At 39.9% G+C, this 20,973-nt stretch overlaps 2 protein-coding genes across 4 annotated transcripts in view; one reads left to right on the top strand and one right to left on the bottom strand.

The window, feature by feature from the left end:
• Positions 1-20,973, top strand: part of LOC137629520 (repetitive organellar protein-like) — a 167,923-nt gene that overhangs the window by 27,399 nt on the left and 119,551 nt on the right. For all 3 annotated transcript variants that reach the window (XM_068360903.1, XM_068360902.1, XM_068360904.1), the window contains exons 3-5: positions 551-609; positions 4,864-5,007; positions 7,660-7,886. In XM_068360903.1, the coding sequence (XP_068217004.1) occupies positions 551-609; positions 4,864-5,007; positions 7,660-7,886 (430 nt within the window). The remainder of the gene's footprint in view (positions 1-550; positions 610-4,863; positions 5,008-7,659; positions 7,887-20,973) is intronic.
• Positions 8,691-19,604, bottom strand: LOC137629519 (uncharacterized). Its single transcript, XM_068360901.1, has 2 exons — positions 18,649-19,604; positions 8,691-10,425 (listed from the first exon to the last, which is right to left on the bottom strand). Exons 1-2 carry the CDS (start codon positions 19,435-19,437, stop codon positions 10,126-10,128), a joined length of 1,089 nt encoding a protein of 362 aa, XP_068217002.1. The 5' UTR covers positions 19,438-19,604; the 3' UTR covers positions 8,691-10,125.

The raw sequence follows: 20,973 nt of genomic DNA, 5'->3' as shown, positions 1-20,973 counted from the left end.
CCTTCTATTCTTAAAACGGGAAATTCTTCCAGATCCCTCCTTGTCAATGGTAATTGGGGTAGGTAAATTATCCTAAAGTAATGTTTATTAGTACAGTATGAAATTTTCATACTAGAATTAATATTAATAATACTTACCTGGATAATTTAGCTATTCCCACCCAACTTTCCCCACTTCTGGTATTATGCAACTGACAAGAGAGATGTATGAACTCTTAATTCCAGCCGTCAGTGTTACCAACAGCAGGGCAGAATGGGAGGTATCAGGGGTGGCAATGTGATTAAAATTTGGCCGGGCTATTGGGATTCAGGGCTTGATAAATTATACGGATAAGTATTATTAATGTTAATTTTTGTATGAAAATTCCATATTACTTCTAAATTTGTCATATTAAGAGGTATTTGTGGCTTATTTGAATAAATGTTACAGATGAAGTTTTCTGTCTCACATACACAGATTTGAATATGAAATTGGTCACAGATTTTTACAAAAGATTACAGCATAAGGTTTCATTGCAGTATGTGATTTAATTTATTATTTTCTATTTCAGAAACTGAATAATGCACAGGAATGGAAAAAGTTCTACCACCAGAAACTTCAAAACAAAGAGTAAGTATTCTGTTTTTGCTTGTACCATTTAACCAGATTTTTTCATTCTATTCCTTAGCTGACGCAACTGGTATTAGTAAAGTTTTTCTTACTATAATAAATTTCACATTTGCATATTTGGTAAGAAAGTAAATAATTTAAAAAATTGGTAATTTTGGGAGGATGGTGTAACTTTAAATAGCAAATGTCAAGTCCTCGTTCTTTTCATCATGATATCTTCTTTTACCTTATATTAATTTTATGAGAACAAAGCTCTCAGAAGAATATTAGGAGTTACGGTAAATAGCAGGACAGGATTAGAAAGGAAACTATAAGAGAGATTACTCGAGTGCCATATGTGGATGAGATCATGGTGAGGGGTAGATGGATATAGTTTGTCCATGCTCTTTGCACTTCGCAAGAGAGATTAGTTCGCCAAACTTTCAACTGTGCTCCGCAAGGCACTAGAGTAGTTGTAAGACCCAGGCCTACATGGCTGAGGGCTATGAACTAGGAAACGACGAATGGAGAAGCATTGATTTAAAAGCTCGAGATAGAGACGACTAGCGAAACCTAACTGAGGCCCTGTTGTGTCAATTTGCATAGGGGGAGATGATGATGATGAATTTTATTAATCTTGACCAGTATTCATATGCTATGGAGTTAAAGTGTCGGCTTTGTGACAAGAGAAGTGTAAAAGTGTGTTTTCCATGATTTTCTTTCCTCTTTCTTAACAGGTGTGTAAATGAGCATTTGTTTATACATAATCACCTCAATTTACTTCTTGATGCCAGGAAAGTAACACTTATTATTATTGTTATTATTATTATTGTGGGTAAGAGTAAGGTTATGAGATGTATGGGAAGGGAAGGTGGTGCGAGATTGAATGTCATGTTGAATGGAGAGTTACTTGAGGAGGTGGATCAGTTTAAGTACAGTACTTGGGGTCTGCTGTTGCAGCAAATGGTGGAGTGGAAGAAGATGTATGTCAGATAGTGATTAAAGGATGCAAAGTGCTGGGGGCAGTTAAGGGAGTAGTAAAAAATAGAGGGTTGGGCATGAATGTAAAGAGAGTTCTCTATGAGAAAGTGATTGTACCAACTGTGATGTATGGATCGGAGTTGTGGGGAATGAAAGTGACGGAGAGACAGAAATTGAATGTGTCTGAGATAAAGTGTCTAAGGAGTATGGCTGGTGTATCTCGAGTAGATAGGGTTAGGAATGAAGTAGTGAGGGTGAGAACGGGTGTAAGAAATGATTTAGCAGCTAGAGTGGATATGAATGTGTTGAGGTAGTTTGGCCATATTGAGAGAATGGAAAATGGCTGTCTGCTAAAGAAGGTAATGCTTGCAAGAGTTGATGGGAGAAGTACAAGAGGAAGGCCAAGGTTTGGGTGGATGGATGGAGTGAAGAAAGCTCTGGGTGAAAGGAGGATAGATGTGAGAGAGGCAAGAGAGCGTGCTAGAAATAGGAATGAATGGCGAGTGATTGTGACGCAGTTCCAGTAGGCCCTGCTGCTTCCTCCGGTCGCCGTGGATGACCGCGGAGGTAGCAGCAGTAGGGGATTTAGCGTTATGAAGCTTCATCTGCGGTGGATAACGGGGAGGGTGGACTGTGGCACCATAGCAATACCAGCCTAACTCGGTTGAGTACCTTGTCAGGCTAGGAGGAACGTAGAGAGGAAAGGTCCTAGAGAGGAAAGGTCCCCTTTTTTCATTTGTTTGATGTCGGCTACCCCCCAAAATTTGGGGAAGTGCCTTGGTATATGTATGTATGTATTATTATTACTTGCTATGCTACAACCCTAGTGGGGAAATCAGGATGGTATAAGCCCCAGGGCTTCAACAGGGAAAATAGCCCAGTGAGGAAAGGAAATAAGGAAATAAACTACAAGAGAAGTAATTAACAATTAAAGTAAAATATTTTAAGAACAGTAACAACAATAAGGTAAATCTTTCATATATAAACTATAAAAATAAAAAAAACAAGTGGAAGAGAAATAAGGTTGAAAAGTGTGCCTGTGTGTACCCTCAAGCAAGAGAACCCTAACCCAAGACAGTAGAAGACTATGGTACAGAGGTTATGGCACTACTCAAGACAAGAGAACAATGGTTTGATTTTTTATTGTAAGAGCTGCTTACCATAGCTAAAGAGTCTCTTCTACCATTACCAAGAGGAAAGTAGCCATTGAACAATTACATTGCAGTAGTTAACCCCTTGAGCAAAAAAGAATTGTTTGATAATCTCAGTATTGCTAGGTGTATCAGGACAGAGGAGAATATGTAAAGAATAAGCAGTAGCTGTAGTGAACGACACCTCGTAGTAACGGGGGATTTTGAGGAGGGAGAAATCTAATTGGAGAGGGATCTCTGGTAGTGGTATCACTCGCCCCAGTTTTAATACCGACACCCTTTAGGGGTGAGCGAGCTGGATATATTCCCAGCATTCCATGCAACTTTTTTCTCTGGTATATATAGCAGTATTTATACCTTTGAAATGGTGTTTTAAGGAGCATTTCACGGAGCGACACAGGTTCCTCGCCCAGAAATAGATTTTTCCTTCGTCAAAATCCCTTTTCTGTTCCTCTCCATAACGTATACTTGGTCAGCCAAGCCTTTGTCAGTGTTCTATTTATGCTGTCGATTACAGAGCTAAGTTTAAATTTGGTTTGCTCTTATGCTGAGAAATTAGGAAATGTCTTCAATAATAAAATTTTGTGCAGATTACAAAATTTCATCCTTATTTGATGTGTGTTCATTGCTGTTGCTTTGCATGTTCTTTACTTGTTTGATATAGTAAGGGTGTTTCTTAATAAGAAAACCTAAGACTTCATCTAAAGTTAATTAAATCTAATATAATAGATACATTGAATCTAATATAATAGATACATTGAATGTAATATAATAGATACATTGAATCTAATATAATAGATACATTGAATGTAATATAATAGATACTGAAGCTTAATTAAAGAATAGTGGAAAAGTATTATTTTAGGGCCAGATTAACGCAGTCCAGATTAGTGTTTGGGGTTAAAAAATGTAAAAGTGTTTAGTGTTTGGCTTGTTGGTTTAAAATGGGATCAGACTATGCCAATCTCCTACACAGCATATACCTGTATCTGCTACTGTTCTTTCTGTGGAATAGGTCAAGCCTTTAAATGATTAGATGGTGTTAGGAACAAAGTAGTGAGGGTGAGAATGGGTGTAAGAAAGGAATTGGCAGCTAGAGTGGATATGAATGTGTTGAGGTGGTTTGGCCATGTAGAGAGAATGGAAAATGCCAGAATTGATGGAAGAAGTATAAGAGGAAGGCCAAGGTCTGGGTGGATGGATCGAGTGAAAAAAGCTCTAGGTGATAGGAAAATAGATATGAGAGAGGCAAAAGAAGTTTAAACACATGGCCGCCGTCCTTTGTCGTTTGGCCTGGTGGCAGACCCGACAACGAAGGCTCAGTCGGGAATTTCTTGAGTCAGAAGAGGAGATCTAGACCTCCTTTGGTGAAGAGGAAGGGTCTTTAGATTTCTTTTTTCTTCCTTGAAATTTCTCCCATTGGGAGTATGACTACTGCCTACAGAAAGCACAAGGGGACTCGGACGAGCATCAATGTCTTCTATACGCTGGGCACAAAGGACGAGGATCGACTTCTATACGACTCATAAAAGTCCCACACAGATGTTCTCCCACTCCAGGACAAGTCTTCATCACACACACTTGCTTTGTACTCATTCAGAAAGACGAGAGAAAACAATTAATGTGAAAGCAATGAAAACTTTAAGGGCCAGCAACTGACGTCTGAATGTCGGCATGGGCGGAGTTACTATAGTAGTGGGTTCCCCTCTTCAAGTTAGAGCCTGTTGACGTAACACACTGACGAGTAGGGCATGCCATGTTGGTTGTCAGATCCTCGATGATTCCTCACTGGCTGGCAGCTTGCTAGCCAAAGTACTCTATGCACATTGTAAATGACTCGGGTTTGTATAAATAGGAAAAATGCAAATTATATTCAAAATATGGGATTTTTTTTACAATTTTTTTATGTCGGCTATCTTCCCAAATTTGAGGAAGTGCCATTGTAGGCAGGTAGTAGTTATTATGCAGCAGTGCACATAATTTATTTAGGTCCCTCATTAGCCATATGCTGTATTTTAATCTAACAAATATATATATTTTTTTTAACTTGAAGAGAGGTAGATGCTCTACGTAAGTTTATGCTTTTTAAAATTCTGAGGGAATAAGAAGAATTTGATATTGATGTAACTTTTTACATTTTCAGGAAATTTCTTCACATAGTCGTTGACTATGAAAGAGAAAAGCAGCGTAATGTGGAACTGCAGTTGGCATATGATCAGCGAACACGGGATTCAGCTTATGTTCGTGAGCAAATGACATCACTTCTACTAGAAGTTGAACCTTTGAAGTAAGTTCATTATCTGTTGCAGTATTTGTAAAAAACACAATTTAACATTTATTTGAATATCATTAGTGTGTCTGTTTTGGTTTTACTAAGTAGCTAAACATGGTCATTAAGTCATACCTGTAGACAGCTTTGTAGGTGCCCCAGAATGTATGTTCATAATTGAGAGTTGAAAATTACTTTTAGACAATTAAACAAGTTTTTCATTTGTGTTAGAAGAGACATAGATCAAAGAATAGGTCAAGATAAAGTACTAATGCTACCAAGTAGGAAAGGAATACTGAATGGATGTTATTAAGAAGCAAACATCCTAGTTGAATCAAATGCAAAAGATGGGAGAGGTAAACAGGGCATCTGCTCACGCAAGCAGCAAGATCAGAAGTGGTGGGTCATGGTGGTGAGAGAGCACTACTTTGTTGGTTTGCAGGAAGGGTGCCACTCAAGTTCTGAGTGCCCCTGGTCTCCTTACATGGTTCTGCTATTGCTCTTTATTAAAGAATTAAGTCGGCAGATTGCTCTTGTCAGGAAAGGTGATGACTAAGACAAATATGGTAGATTGATAACTATCAAACGACATGCATAGACAATTATCAGAAGTGTTACTATGGTACGTACGGCCACCAGTTCATTATAATATGAACATGGTTAAATTAATTACCGGTAATACATTTATATAATTTCATTCAAAACTTAGTGTGTATATCATACTTATGTAAATGGAGTTCAGAGTAAATTAAATGAGAAATAACTTGTTTACAAGATCTATTGGCAAATGATGTTTGTTCAAATGAGTAGTAGAAAACTAATTTTAAATTCAAAATTACGTTTCTTGCTTCTTTCGGTTTGCATCAAATAATCACTGTAAAGATGAATAGGATGAATAATGTAGCCTATGCTACTTAAGATATTGTTAGGTACAGGCAGCCCATGCATTACATAAATGTGTAATTTTCTTACTACATGAATGCAATCCATTGTCTTTATTATTATTATTATTATTATTATTATTATTATTATTATTATTATTACCTCTGCCATATGAAGTTGGAAAAAGGTTATGTTTTTGCCCCTGTTTGTGTATTTTTTTGTGCGAGTGGTTGTTTGTGAACAGCTTCCTGGCCACAATTTTAATTGTAGAGTAATGAAACTTGCAGAGATTAACTGTCATGTTAAAAGCTGGAAATGATTAAATTTTTGAAGGTCAAGGTCATGGTCAAGCAAAATGTTCAATTCACATAATTAGCCATATGATTGGGCATTGTTGTCACACAGACTTCAAACTTGGTTCACATTTCACTGTATGGAAATCCACGCCAGTTAATACATGTTGAGGTCAAAGTTCAAGGTCAAGGTCGAGCAAAATATCAAGAAATAAGCTGCCGCGGCAGAGGTCTGCACTCTACTGAGTGCCTATCTAATTATTATTATTATTATTATTATTATTATTATTATTATTATTACTATTATTATTATTACTATTATTATTATTATTATAATTATTCATTGAAGATTATAGCTGCAAAAAATTTTAATATTTCTTTTTTAGCTTGTGATGTTGTGGATATGTCACTTATGATTTAAAAATTTTAATTTTTAAACTAGGTTTTTTTTTTATTTCTTCATCAAAATATATTATGATACTTCCCTGACCTTGTGACACTACCATTGACATATGATTTGGTAATTATCTAGCTGTTGAAGAATTTTCTAGTTAGAGTTAAATTTTGGCGAGTCTTTTGCCATTTATGAATGAGAGGTATGGAAATAATTTTTGGAAGAGCCTTGACCCAAAAAGTTCTTTTTGTTTTAAAATCATATGGATGGTATCTAAATCAGCTGAAGTACTCTTTGGTATATAGGTGTCAGTTGAAGCTATTTAATATGTATATATATATGTATATATATATATATATATATATATATATATATATATATATATATATATATAGAGAGAGAGAGAGAGAGAGAGAGAGAGAGAGAGAGAGAGAGAGAGAGAGAGAGAGAGAGAGAGAGAGAGAGAGAGAGAGAGAGAGATATTTAAAACTATTTACGGTAAGACCTTGCTATTAGTGGAGTGGCCCTGGAATTCCGTAAAGCAAATTTTTGGATACTGTATTTCATCACGCCAAATACTGAACGGGCTTGATAGAAAAGACAGAAAAGTCGTTACATTATTACACAATGACTATACAGTATCCTAGTCATCTTGCTCTCTGTAATGTCACTGAGTATGATGTGCTGTGTTTGGTGTTATATAACTGAATGCCTTTATGTCTTTTCTGTAATTGAAAAGATAAAAAAACATTGAGTTATTGAAGACCAAATACAACACAGCACACTTGGTTGTGGGATAAGAGAGGTTGTAAGTTGAGATTGTTACCACTATATAAGTGGCTTTTAAATGCTTCTTGTCCTTTCCATTTAGCGATATATAACTGTGACTGCTTTCTTGTAGTTGGTGTTACGTGATTGGTAATCTTATTACTTGTAATTTGTCTCACAGCTGATACCTTAGTTATTTTATATAGTTCATGTAAGGAAATTGAGGTTTAGCAATTCTTGGATTTTCATAATTTTCAGGTGTCTGGTGATGTCTGTATATTTGAGTAGTACTGTATAACTAAAACTTACATTGTTTCTATCATAACCATCTAGGGAAAAATTACGAAAAGCAGAACTTGAAGCTAAAGAAAATTTACTAGAGAGAGAACAAATGGAAGACAAAATTACTGGTCTTCAGTTTTCAAATGAGCAGCTTCAACATCAGCTTCAAGACCTAAGGATGAAAGCAGACCACAGGCTGGTAGAAACGCTCGAGCGAAAGATTCTTACTACCCGCTCAGAGATAAGAAGACTCAAGCTGACTATCGAAAACAAAACATGTAAGTACTCAATCGCATATTGTTTCAAAATGTTATGCTCACTCTCATGTACGCTTGAAATAATTTTGTTGACTATGAATTCAAATGTTTAGCTGGGCTCCATAAGGCACTAGAAGAGTTGGAAGACCTAGGCCTACATGGCTGAGGACTATGAAGCGCGAAGTAGATGATGAATGGAGAAGTATTGAATTGAAAACTCAAGATAGAGACGACTGGCGAAATCTAATCGAGGCCCTTTGCGTCAATAGGCATAGGAGGAGATGATGATGATGTTGATAAATCCGTTAATCGTTAAACTTCTATCTATTCTTTTTTTTAATATTTGAATATTTTCAGTCTGCTATACTATCCATTTCCCAAACAAGTTTGTAATATTTTGTTTTTCATTGATATATATTTTAATTTTCATTCTTCAGGGTATGATTTATATAAATTTCATTTCTTTATTCATACATTTTATTTTCAAAACCACAATATTCTGCTATACTGTATCCTCTTGACTACAGTTCCATTACTCTTCATTTTAATTGGTTATTACTTTTAAGGCTGTATTACTCTTTTATTTTTATAATTTATACCTTTAAAGTTTTGCATATATTAATTTACATAGCATTTTATTTGAAAGTATTTTTTATTTAAAGTACTGAACATTGGACATTATCATTCATTATTGTTTTATGATATTTTCTTCTGTAAAATATCAAACATACAGATATGAAAAATATTCATGTTAAAAGGTTTATTATAATCTAATGCATATAACAAGTTTCACATTTTATAAGGTTGTTGTACATAAACTTGTCATTGGGTGCAAAATAATTTATTTACAATAATTATCAAAGGAATTGGAATAGAATGATTATATACAATATGTATATTACGAAGAATTTTCATCATTGGATGATATTTCAATAATGAATGAGTCACTATATTTATTAATACAGGTATCCTTAGCACCATCGTCTGCTTGCAAGTTTTTCGAATGTCTAATTGCATTTGCCCAGTTTTCAGATGTCACTGATTGAAGTACTTCTCTGACAAGAGGTTTAAGATCAGCTATTTCAAAATAGTTTCTTTTTGCCTCATAGGTTTTTACCTGGGCCAAAATAATTTCTGTGGGATTATATTCAATGATATGGAAGTAATTTAACCACTTGATGTTCATTGCCTCGTGCCATTCTGTCTTACTTACTGAATTGCTGTGTCCTGGACGTTGGCAGTCAGTTGCCTCCTCCTCTCTGTCTCTAGCCGTTTGTATCACTTGATTTGGAGTATAACTACCCTCCAAGCCCACCACAATACTGTCCATTTATTTTATCCTCTGCCTTCCCTTCAATCTCCTCCCCTCTATTCTCCCAGTGAGATATGACTGCTCTATTTTCTCTCTTCTTATGATGTGCCCAACAAAACTCATTTGTCTCTTTCTTCTGTTCTTTACCATTGCTGTCTGCACTCCCAATTCTTGTCACTACCTCCTCATTTGTTACTCTGTCCCTTCAAGATATTCTGAGCATCCTCCTGTAAAACCACATCTCTGCTGTATTCAGCTTGTTTCCCAGCTCTCTTGTTATTGTCCAGCTCTCTGATCCATACATAAGGGTAGACTACTGTATACATGTTCTTAAAGCTCTAATTCTTGTTTGCGCACCAATTCTATTATTTGTCAGTAGATTTTTCATGTTTTTAAAGGCATTTGTGGCTATCAGGATTCTCCTCTCTTTCTATGTTATTCTGTCTATAACATCATAATTTCTAATTCCATAGGATAGTGACTTAACCATTTCTAGTAATTCACACTTGTTCAGATTGTCACTTGGATTTGGTCCCCCTATTCTTTAGCCACTGCTTCATGATATCTTTGTTTGCCATTGTTGGAGGTTTGTCAATTCTTTCTTGTTTTCTGTAACCTGAAGGAAAAAGTTATTCTTTTTGGTGCTTAAGTTCTCAGCTAGAGCAGGTATTGGGGCTTATCCAAAGGGTAGCCTAAGAGATAAATCCTTTAAACTTTCCCTTTCAATGGTAAAATTGTAAGTTATTTATTCGTTATTTATTCACATAGGTAAAAATTTAGAGAGAAGGATTTTTTCTTTCAATGGTAAAATTATAAATTATTTGTTATTTATTTATTCACATAGGTAACATTTTTTAATATATTAGAAAAAAAAATATTAAATATTAGAAGTCTTGTTGTAAAGTACATCTGAGTTTTTTCATATGATTAGATTTATTAACACATTTACTACTGTGCATCAAAGTTGCTATCAAAACTGTCGTTGTCATCATCGACCAGCGGTATGTGAAGAACTGCACTTGCCTTGAATTCATGAACATCATCCGTAATAAAGATATATTGATTATTTTGTCTACGAGAAATGTAATAATTCCCACCAATGACAACAATCGCTAAAGTAAGTGCAATAGACCCAGCGATTGCTAGGTCAATAGTGTAGTCTGTTAGGTTGATTTGAATGGTGATCGCAATTTCTTTCTCCTTATTCATAACATGCTCCTTCGACTTCATGCAGCACGTAAGCTTCACCTGAAAAGAAAAATGATGAGGATTGTCAGTTAGAAAATTCTATATTATTTTAGCAAGTTATCTTGTCCATATTTTACATAGGCGTAATTAGTTTCTCAATCTTTGTGTCTTTTGCTTTACAGTGGATTATAAAAAGGATTACATTATCTCCAATTGTATTACATGAGAAAACATTTGTGAACGAAGAAAAGTCTTGTAAGTGATTTACAGATAGATAGATAGATATAGAGGTGTATGGATATAGATAGATAGATAGATAGATAGATATATATATATATATATATATATATATATATATATATATATATATATATATATATATATATATATATATATATATATATATATATATATATATATATATATCAAACATATCCTTCCACTCGCATCTGTTTATGGTCTTTCTATATCAGTGTCTACCTACAAATTTTCTTAGTTTGTCTATCGATCATCTTTTCTTCCTTCCCTTGTTTCTTTTTAAATCTCTAGGGACCAATTCTGTTATTCTTAATGTCCATCTATTGTATGTTTGATTCTCAATGTATGTTAGAATATCCTTTACTTTAGTTTCCTCTTGTATACATGATACTCTTTTTTTAGTTATCTTAGTGTTATTCCCATCATTATTCCTTCCATAGCTCTTTGAGTTGTAATTAGCTCATGTTCTAAGGCTTTAGTAAGGTATATTTTTAATTTTGGTCTCATGTCCTGGGGGAACACTTACTGTCTGTCCTAAGTACGTATATACATTAACAATCTCTAGAGACTCGTCCATAACTCTTATTTGCTGGCTTTCTACATTTTCAATATTAAACTTACCCGATAATCATGTAGCTGTCAACTCCGTTGCCCGACAGAATTCTATGGAGGGATACGCCAGCTATCACAATACTAGAAGGGGGTGTACTTACCAGCGCCACCTGTGGCCAGGTACTCAAGTACTTCTTGTTGACACCTCCTCAATTATTCCTCTGTCGTGCTTCCGGCAAGACGTTCTGGGATACGCTTATGGTCTTCGAGTTTATTCACGGATATTTGGTGAAGTATTCTCTCAGATTAACGGCTGTCGCATTACTGGAATCCTTCTTATATTAGCTAGATAGCTTTTATATAGTTCTGATATAACGTTAACGATTTTTGCTTGTTTTTGGAACCCCCTTTGGCTTACTCTTTGGTTTACAAGATGTCTGACATTTCGCAAGCTCCCTCCCATAGACGATGTAGGTCTTGCAATAGACGTATTCCGAAGGCCTCGGTAGATCCTCACACCGCTTGTTCTGACTGTAGGGACAGGCCCTGTCAGTTAGAAAATCGATGTGAGGAATGCGCCGGACTTTCCGAATTGGAATTTGTCCGTCTTTTAAAATATTCAACTAAGTTAGAGAGAGGTAGAGTTAGGAGGAGTTCTTCTCACTCTTCTTTGTTTTCCTCACCTCATGATCCCCTACCTTTTCCTACCCCTGTAGTGGCTACCCCCGAACCTACTGTGTGCCCTCCGCCTGATATGTCAGTTGTTTTGAGTGCTATTCAGGCTTTAGGCGATAAAGTAGAGTCAGTGGTAAGTGACCATAAGTCTCTGATGGCCGAAGTTAAAGAGCTGAAGGTCAAGAGTGCAGTGGGTGGAGTTAGTGCCAGTGCTGTGACGAGTGCTAGTGTCGGTGCAGTGCCTAGTGCTAGTGTTAGTGCCAGTGTGGTGCGTGAGGATTTTTCTGTGCGAGCCTGTCGTCCTCCCAGTCCGGGACCTCTTGCAAGCTCCCATGCCCAGGGGAGAAGCAATGTCGAAGGGCATAAGGGTTCGGCAGGCCTTGTTAGGCGCACAGAACTATCCTCGGTGGTTGCGGGCGTGTCTTCCAAAGACCGTCACTCCCACCTGCAGACGATTGAGCCCGTCTTATTCTCGTCCGCCGATCAACTGTCGGGGAAGAAACGTTGGTCTCAGGTCTCGAGACCGCTTAAACGTAGAGTCCAGTCCGCGAGTGCTCAACCAGGTTGCAGTCATTGGCTCAGCTCTGACTCGCCTCAGTCATCTGTCGACTGTACTCCGCCCAAGAGGAGTAAGGTTCTGCCACAACAGAGCTCGACTGTTAAGGCTTTACCTCAGTCTATTTTCGTTTCTGCCGATCCCAAGTGGACTCTGCTTCAGTCCATGCAAGCCCAGCTTTCGGACTTGATGCGTGAGTGTCGGGCTGAGAGTGTTGCACCTCCGCCTCCGCCTACACTCCCTCCGCCTGTTCTCGCTCCGCCTGTGCTCGCCCAGCCTGCGCTCGCTCCGCCTGGTCGCAGCGCTATCTGCCAGGCGTACGATGTTGAGCCACTTTCCGAGTTCGCTGTTCCCAGTGGTGTTCAACCTCAGCCTTCTTTAAGGCAACCTTTACGTTGGGATCAGGAGGATTATTCCACTCATCCTCCGCCTCTCCCTGCTGCTCCACCAGTGGTGCAACTCTCGGTTGAGGTACAACAACCTCTCCCGTCTATGAGTCAGTCTGCTCAGCCATCGCTGCAGCGAGCTCAACCCTCCTCTAAGCAAGCTCCTCTACACCCTGGACTTGCGCCTCAGGAGCCTCAGCTTGCGAGAACTTTACCTTGTTCTGCGCAGCCTCAACCTCTTCATGCTCCGCTTGTATCACAGGAACAGGAACGGGCTGCTCCGCCTCCGTCCTCCGCTCAGCTAGCGCAACCCTTGGGTTCAACCTCTCTTGCTAGGAGTCAACCTCCTTCACCCATGCGCCTTCCTTCTGCTTCGTCTGTTGTTCAGCCTTTGCAGTCTGAGCCTCAGGTTTTCCCTCAACAGTTACTAGAAGAGGAAACCTCTGTTGTTGTTCCTACCCGTTCTGACTCTGCGGTTCAGCATTCTTGTCCGATCTCTTCGCTACACTCTGGTGATGAGGTGTCGGATGATGAGGAGGCACACCTTGATCCCTCATCAGACGTGGACGAATCCAAGCTTTCTCCACAGTCGATTGATTTTCGTAAGGTCTTGGCTCTTCTCAGGGAGATTTATCCAGACCACTTTGTCTCTGCTATTCCCCGCTCTCCGCCATCTGAGTTTTCGCTGGGCGTACAACAAGCTAAGTCCACCTATACTAAGCTTGTCCTAGCTAGATCCTCTAAGAGGGCTTTAAGGATCTTAGGGGAGTGGCTACAGTCTAAACAACACCTTGGCAAGACTTCCTTCATGTTCCCTCCAACGAAGCTCGCTTCGAAAGCGAGCGTTTGGTATGCCACAGGGGAAGCACCAGGCTTGGGAGTACCTGCCTCTGCCCAGGCTGACTTCTCAAGTCTGGTGGACTCGCCTCGGAGAACTGCTATGAGACGCTCGAAGGTTTGTTGGACCTTCTCAGACCTGGATCACTTACTGAAAGGGATGTTCAGAGCATTTGAAATGTTCAACTTTCTCGACTGGTGCCTGGGGGCCCTCAGCAAGAAAACCTCTCCTGCGGACAAAGATTCTGCCATGCTATTAATGTCCTGTATGGATAAGGCCATCAGAGATGGATCGGGTGAGCTAGCGTCGTTGTTTGTATCGGGTGTTGAAGAAAAGGGAGCAACTGTGTACCTTCCTTTCCGCCAGCATTACACCTTGCCAACGGTCACAACTCCTTTTTGCTCCGCTCTCGAAGTTCCTCTTTCCCGAAGAGCTAGTTAAGGACTTGTCTGCTGCCCTGATACAAAAGGATACGCACGATCTTGTAGCCTCATCAGCTCGTAAGTCTAAGGTTGCCACCTCAGTCCCCAAGACTTATCGCTCCCCAGTTGCTGATACACCTGCGACTAGGTTCATACCGCCCTTTCGTGGTAGAGCCCCCAGCCGAGGAAGCTCCCGTCCAGATTCTCACAGGAGCAAGTATAGGAAAGGATCCAGGACATCAAAAGGAAAAAACTGACTCTCCGTTTCTCCAGACAACAGTAGGAGCCAGACTCAAGATCTTCTGGCGAGCCTGGGAGAAGAGAGGTGCAGACGCACAGTCTGTCAGTTGGCTGAGGAACGGTTACAGGATTCCATTCTGCCTCAAACCACCTCTGACCACGTCACCCATCAACCTCTCTCCCAACTACAAAGAAGAGGACAAGAGGCTAGCATTGCAACAGGAAGTGTCGCTACTGGTGCAGAAGAAGGCAGTGGTTATAGTCCGGGACCATCAATCCCCGGGCTTCTACAACCGTCTCTTTCTTGTGGCCAAGAAGACAGGAGGTTGGAGACCGGTGCTGGACGTCAGCTCTCTCAACGAGTATGTCACCAAGCAGACGTTCACGATGGAGACGACCAAGTCGGTCTTAGCAGCGGTCAGACAGGAGGACTGGATGGTCTCGTTGGACTTGAAAGATGCATACTTTCACGTTCCCATTCATCCAGACTCCCAACCTTTCCTGAGATTCGTTTTCGGAAAGGTTGTCTATCAGTTCCAAGCCCTGTGCTTTGGCCTAAGCACAGCTCCTATGGTCTTTACTCATCTGATGAGGAATGTAGCAAAATTCCTACACTTGTCGAACATCAGAGCCTCCCTCTACCTAGACGACTGGCTGTTGAGAGCCTCCACGAGTCGTCGTTGTCTGGAGAACCTCAGTTGGACTTTAGACTTAATCAGAGACCTAGGTCTATTAGTCAATATAGAGAAATCTCAACTCATTCCCTCCCAATCCATTGTGTACCTGGGAATGGAGATTCGGAGTCAGGATTTTCGGGCTTTTCCATCGGCCCCCAGGATAAGCCAAGCCCTAGAGTGCATCATGAGCATGCTGAAGAGGAGCAATTGCTCAGTGAGACAGTGGATGAGTCTCACAGGGACCCTTTCATCACTGGCCCTGTTTGTCGAGCTAGGAAGACTCCACTTCCGCCCTCTTCAATTCCATCTTGCAGCTCATTGGGACAAGGGCTCGACGCTAGAAGCAGTCTCTATCCCTATCAACCAAGAGATGAAGACCACTCTCCTGTGGTGGAAGCACAACCTCCTTCTCAAGGAGGGTCTATCATTGGCCATTCAGACCCCCAATCTTCATCTCTTCTCAGATGCATCGGACTCGGGCTGGGGTGCAACCTTGGACGGACGGGAATGCTCGGGAGTGTGGAACGAGGAACAAGGATCTCTCCACATCAACTGCAAGGAACTGCTAGCAGTTCATCTAGCCCTGTTGAACTTCAAGTCCCTCCTACTAGGCAAAGTGGTGGAGGTGAACTCAGACAACACCACAGCCTTGGCTTACATCTCCTAGCAAGGAGGGATCCATTCGAGGAGCCTTTACGAGATCGCAAGGGACCTCCTCATTTGGTCAAGAGGTCTAAACCTCACTCTGGTCACGAGGTTCATCTAGGGCGATATGAATGTTTCAGCGGATCGCCTAAGCAGAAGGAATCAGGTCATTCCCACGGAATGGACCCTCCACAAGAGTGTGTGCAACAGACTTTGGACCTTGTGGGGCCAACCTACCATAGATCTGTTTGCCACCTCCATCACCAAGAGACTTCCGCTGTATTGTTCCCCTGTTCCAGATCCTGCAGCAGTTCATGTGGATGCCTTTCTACTGAACTGGTCCCATCTCGACCTGTACGCGTTCCCGCCGTTCAAGATAATAAACAAAGTTCTGCAGAAATTCGTCTCGCACGAAGGGACACGGCTGACGCTGGTTGCTCCCCTTTGGCCTGCAAGAGAATGGTTCACAGAGGTACGTCAATGGCTAGTCGACTTCCCCAGGACTCTACCTCTAAGAGTGGACCTTCTACGTCAACCTCACGTAGACAGGTTGCACCCAAACCTCCACGCTCTTCAGCTGACTGCCTTCAGACTGTCGAAAGACTCGCTAGAGCTAGAGGCTTTTCGAAGGAGGCAGCCAGTGCGATTGCCAGAGCTAGAAGAGTTTCCACTCGTAGAGTCTACCAGTCTAAGTGGGAGGTCTTCCGAAGCTGGTGTAGAGCCAATTCAATTTCCTCCACCAATACCTCTGTGATCCAAATAGCTGACTTCCTTCTACATCTTAGGAATGAGAGATCCCTTTCAGCACCTACGATTAAAGGATATAGGAGCATGTTGGCTTCAGTTCTCCGCCACAGAGGTTTGGACCTGTCTTCCAACAAGGACCTTCAAGACATTATCAAGTCTTTTGAGACGTCTAAAGAACGTCGTCTTTCCACTCCAGGCTGGAATCTAGACGTGGTCTTAAGGTTCCTTATGACATCTAGGTTCGAACCTCTCCAGTCAGCTTCCTTCAAGGACCTCACCCTCAAGACTCTTTTTCTCGTTTGTCTTGCAACAGCTAAGAGAGTCAGTGAGGTTCATGCCTTCAGCAAGAACATTGGTTTCACAACCGAATCTGCGACATGTTCTTTTCAGCTTGGATTCCTAGCAAAGAACGCGCTTCCTTCACGTCCTTGGCCTAGATCGTTCGAAATACCTAGCCTCTCCAACATGGTAGGTAACGAACTAGAGAGAGTTCTTTGCCCTGTCAGAGCTCTCAAATATTATCTTAAGAGGTCTAAACCTATTCGAGGACAGTCAGAAGCCTTATGGTGTGCCATCAAGAAACCCTCGAGACCCATGTCCAAGAATGGGCTTTCGTATTATATAAGGCTTCTGATCAGAGAAGCACATTCTCACTTAAAGGAGGAAGACCTTGCATTGCTGAAGGTAAGGACCCACGAAGTAAGAGCTGTAGCTACTTCGATGGCCTTTAATAAAAACCGTTCTCTGCAGAGCATAATGGATGCAACCTATTGGAGGAGCAAGTCAGTGTTTGCATCATTTTATCTGAAAGATGTCCAGTCTCTTTACGAGAACTGCTACACCCTGGGACCATTCGTAGCAGCGAGTGCAGTAGTAGGTGAGGGCTCAGCCACTACATTCCCTTAATCCCATAACCTTTTTTAACCTTTCTCTTGAATACTTTTATTGTTGTTTTTATGGTTGTTACGGTAGGCTAAGAAGCCTTCCGCATCCTTGGATTTGGCGGGTGGTCTATTCATTCTTGAGAAGCGCCTAGGTTAAAGGTTTGGTAGAGGTCCTTTAGTAGGGGTTGCAACCCCGTGTACTTTGGCACCTTTGGGTTGATTCAGCCTCCAAGAGGAACGCTGCGCTCAGTAAGGAAGACGAACTTAAATAAAAAGGCAGAGTAACGGTTCTATTCGACTTCCTTACCAGGTACTTATTATTTCATTGTTATTTGAGATAACTGTTATATGAAATATGGGATACTTAGCTATCCTTTAATCTTGTACACTGGTTTTCACCCACCCCCCTGGGTGTGAATCAGCTACATGATTATCGGGTAAGTTTAATATTGAAAAATGTTATTTTTATTAATAAAATAAATTTTTGAATATACTTACCCGATAATCATGATTTAATCGATCCTCCCTTCCTCCCCAGAGAGAACCAGTGGACCGAGGAATAATTGAGGAGGTGTCAACAAGAAGTACTTGAGTACCTGGCCACAGGTGGCGCTGGTAAGTACACCCCCTTCTAATATTGTGATAGCTGGCGTATCCCTCCATAGAATTCTGTCGGGCAACGGAGTTGACAGCTACATGATTATCGGGTAAGTATATTCAAAAATTTATTTTATTAATAAAAATAACATTTTTCATTGAACATTATTTTAGTCATATTCATTTTCAGTCCTGCATTTCTGCTTTTTCTATTCAAATATTCTACCGTCTTTTGTAATTCCTCCCATGATTCACTAAACACAGCTATGTCATCTGCACAATTCTTAAGTTGTTCAGGTATTCCCCATTAATATTTTCCCACTCTAAATTCTTAATAACTTCTATGGATGCTATGAATGATTTAGGAGAGATGGCATCTCTCTGTCTAACTCCTTTTTGTATATGAATTTTCTCACTATTTATATGTAGTCTTAGGATTGCTGTACTTCCTGTATTGATATATTAAACTGTTCTAACATCACACACACATATACATGGCCAATGCAGATTGGTGATGGTGGGAGCTTTTGGTCTGATCACTCACGCCAAACCAACCTATTGAAAATCTCTAGTTTCATAGATATAACCATGGCGTCCTCGAGTTGTCGAAATAATATATTTAAGTATTAAAATTTAGTCTTTCATCTAAGTTTTTGCTTGTAATATTTTACATTTATTTTGAGGAGTAATTTATATCTACTGTACTCTATAACTACCGTTCCGCTAATTTTCACCATTGATTCCTTTCTTTAATGTTCATTTTTCCGAAGAGCGATTAAAGGACAGAATTATAAATAGAAGCTCACCTGACACATGTACTGTCCTGAGTGGTTAAGAAGCACGTTAGTTATAGTTATGGAGTCTTGTATGAACGTGTTGTTTCTGTCATCTGTATCAATTATTGTGTGGAATCCCTCGCATTGGGGCAAAAATTCAGATTTTATCAGCGAACATTGATGAGTAGGCGTGTTTTCTGGGTGGTAGAGCCAGTCTAGGTCTTCGAGAATAAATGACGAATTCAGTGGTAGCTCGCATGTCAGTGTTAAATTAGATCCCTGGCTAATATACGTCTCGGGTTTTACATACAAGCTCATGGCTGCAAGTGCATCCATACAGTCTTGATGGCAAGGTAATAGGTGTTTGGGCTCTTGACTTGTCATTTCTGACTCCGCAGGGGACTGATATTGCACTGTTGACTCGAGTTCTTCCATTTGCAACCTGGTGGGAATCACTTCCGTTGGATTTTCTGGGCTTTCAGGATCAAGTATCTCCATTTCTTCAGTGTCAGAGAGTTTGTTGTGAAAGTTGGTTAATCCATTTTCACTTTTATCAGGCTCTGGTACATCATCATAATCTTGTGTTTCACTGTCATCTAGACTTGTAATTTCACCATCACCACTACCTGCCGACAAAGCTTCTGCTTGGGGACGATTTGCATCAGGTAGTTTATTTTTTGTGCCATCACTGTGGTCATGTTCTAATGGCATAACTTCTATTGGTCGACTCATTCCTCCATCAGCAAGCTCCACAAAAACACGTTCACTGTAGCAAAAACATGGTATAACCAGGTATAATATTATCTGCATAAAGAACATTGCAGATTCCTACTTTTTCATAAACTCGTTTGTAATTAACCTTATTTTTTCTTTGAAACTGGTTATTCAACTGAGTTACTGTAATTTTTTGGGGTAACAATCTTTGCCAGGAATATAAGTAGGGTGATTTACCTCACACTGTCAGTTAATGATTTTAAGCATCTCGTAGGAGGCTTTGTGGTTCGGTTTGCTGATTAGATATAGTATCACTGATAAGAGGCTAATCATTGAGAAATTATTGGCAACTATATCCCTTTGAAGAACAGTTTTTATGATTACGTTTTACTTGTTCATAGAAGAATTTCCGTTGACTCAGACTTGATTTTTTTGTAATTTCCTATCGGTTGAATATGTAGATAAAGATGGATGGAGACTACTGATGGTGAACGTTTATCTTTTTGACTCCATATTTTCCTAAACAAAACATCAATTGAAGTGTACCAAATATTTGTCACATTTTTTTCGCTACACTATTATGTATTTCAGGAATTATGAAATAATATTAATAACAATAAAGAATAATGATAATATTGATGAAAATAATAAAAATAAGTATCAGCTTTATACTTTTTTTAATCTGTTGTATTATTATAGTGGATATAATAAGGTACCTTTTTTTTGAAGTGATGTAGTTTACAGATCAGTTTGATTGAATGTAAAGGGCCAAGTACATTTTAGCTATACTAGAAATTATTTGAGATTCCCGTCAGCTGTTTGATATCACTTCTTGTGTGTAGGTTATATATTTGGAGTTTATTACCTTGATCAAAACCCTATTAGTGTGGCATTTCAAGTTTTGGGGAAAGTTCCACCAACCCCCATCACAGTTTTAAAGGCTGCTCATGAATGGCAGAGGCTAGGGACAGTGACATTGCCCTATCGAGCAGGACGATGGCCTAGAGACTGACCATATATACATATGATCAGCGCCCAAGTCCCCCTCTCTACCCATGCTAGGACCAAGGAGGGCCTGGCAATGGCTGCTGATGACTCACCAGATAGACCTATAGGCTCCCCCAAACCCCCTATCCTTAGCTCATAAGGATGTTAAGGTTGCAGCGACCAAAGAAATTAACGAGTTTGATTGATTGATTATGAGTTATCTGACATCTAAGGTCATTGACGCCGATAATGAGTTTGAGCGGGATTCGAACCCCAGTCTGGCGTTCACCAGTTAGCGACGTTACCACATCAGCTTTGAAATTAAGGTAACTAACTCAAGCTGAATCTGGTGGGCTAGATGTCGGTAGATATCATTCATACAGAGATGTATAAAGACAGTTAGACTATTGTAATAAATATTTTTAAGTAATCCTAATTTTTTTACATTTCTCAATAAAATACAGTTGTAACCTTAGTGATTGAACCTCATCATCATCTCCTCCCACTGTTATTGACGCAAAGGGCCTCGGTTAGATTTCGCCAGTCGTCTCTACCTTGAACTTTTAAATCTGTACTTGTCCATTCATCATCTTCCACTTCACGCTTCATAATCCTCAGCCATGTAGGGCGGGCCCTTCCAACTGCTTGAACATA

This window comes from Palaemon carinicauda, chromosome 37 (genome assembly GCF_036898095.1).
Source record: "Palaemon carinicauda isolate YSFRI2023 chromosome 37, ASM3689809v2, whole genome shotgun sequence".
NCBI classification, from domain to species: domain Eukaryota; kingdom Metazoa; phylum Arthropoda; class Malacostraca; order Decapoda; family Palaemonidae; genus Palaemon; species Palaemon carinicauda.
The sequence above is the reverse complement of the archived record's forward strand: the minus strand, read 5'-3'. Positions and strand labels throughout refer to the sequence as shown.

Coding starts and splice junctions, on each gene's coding strand:
- LOC137629519 (XM_068360901.1), bottom strand. CDS start 19,437: ATGTTCTTTATGCAGATAATATTATACCTGGTTATACCATGTTTTTGC. Junction 10,426..18,648: donor CAGGACAGTACATGTGTCAG/GTGAGCTTCTAT, acceptor TTTTCTTTTCAG/GTGAAGCTTACGTGCTGCAT.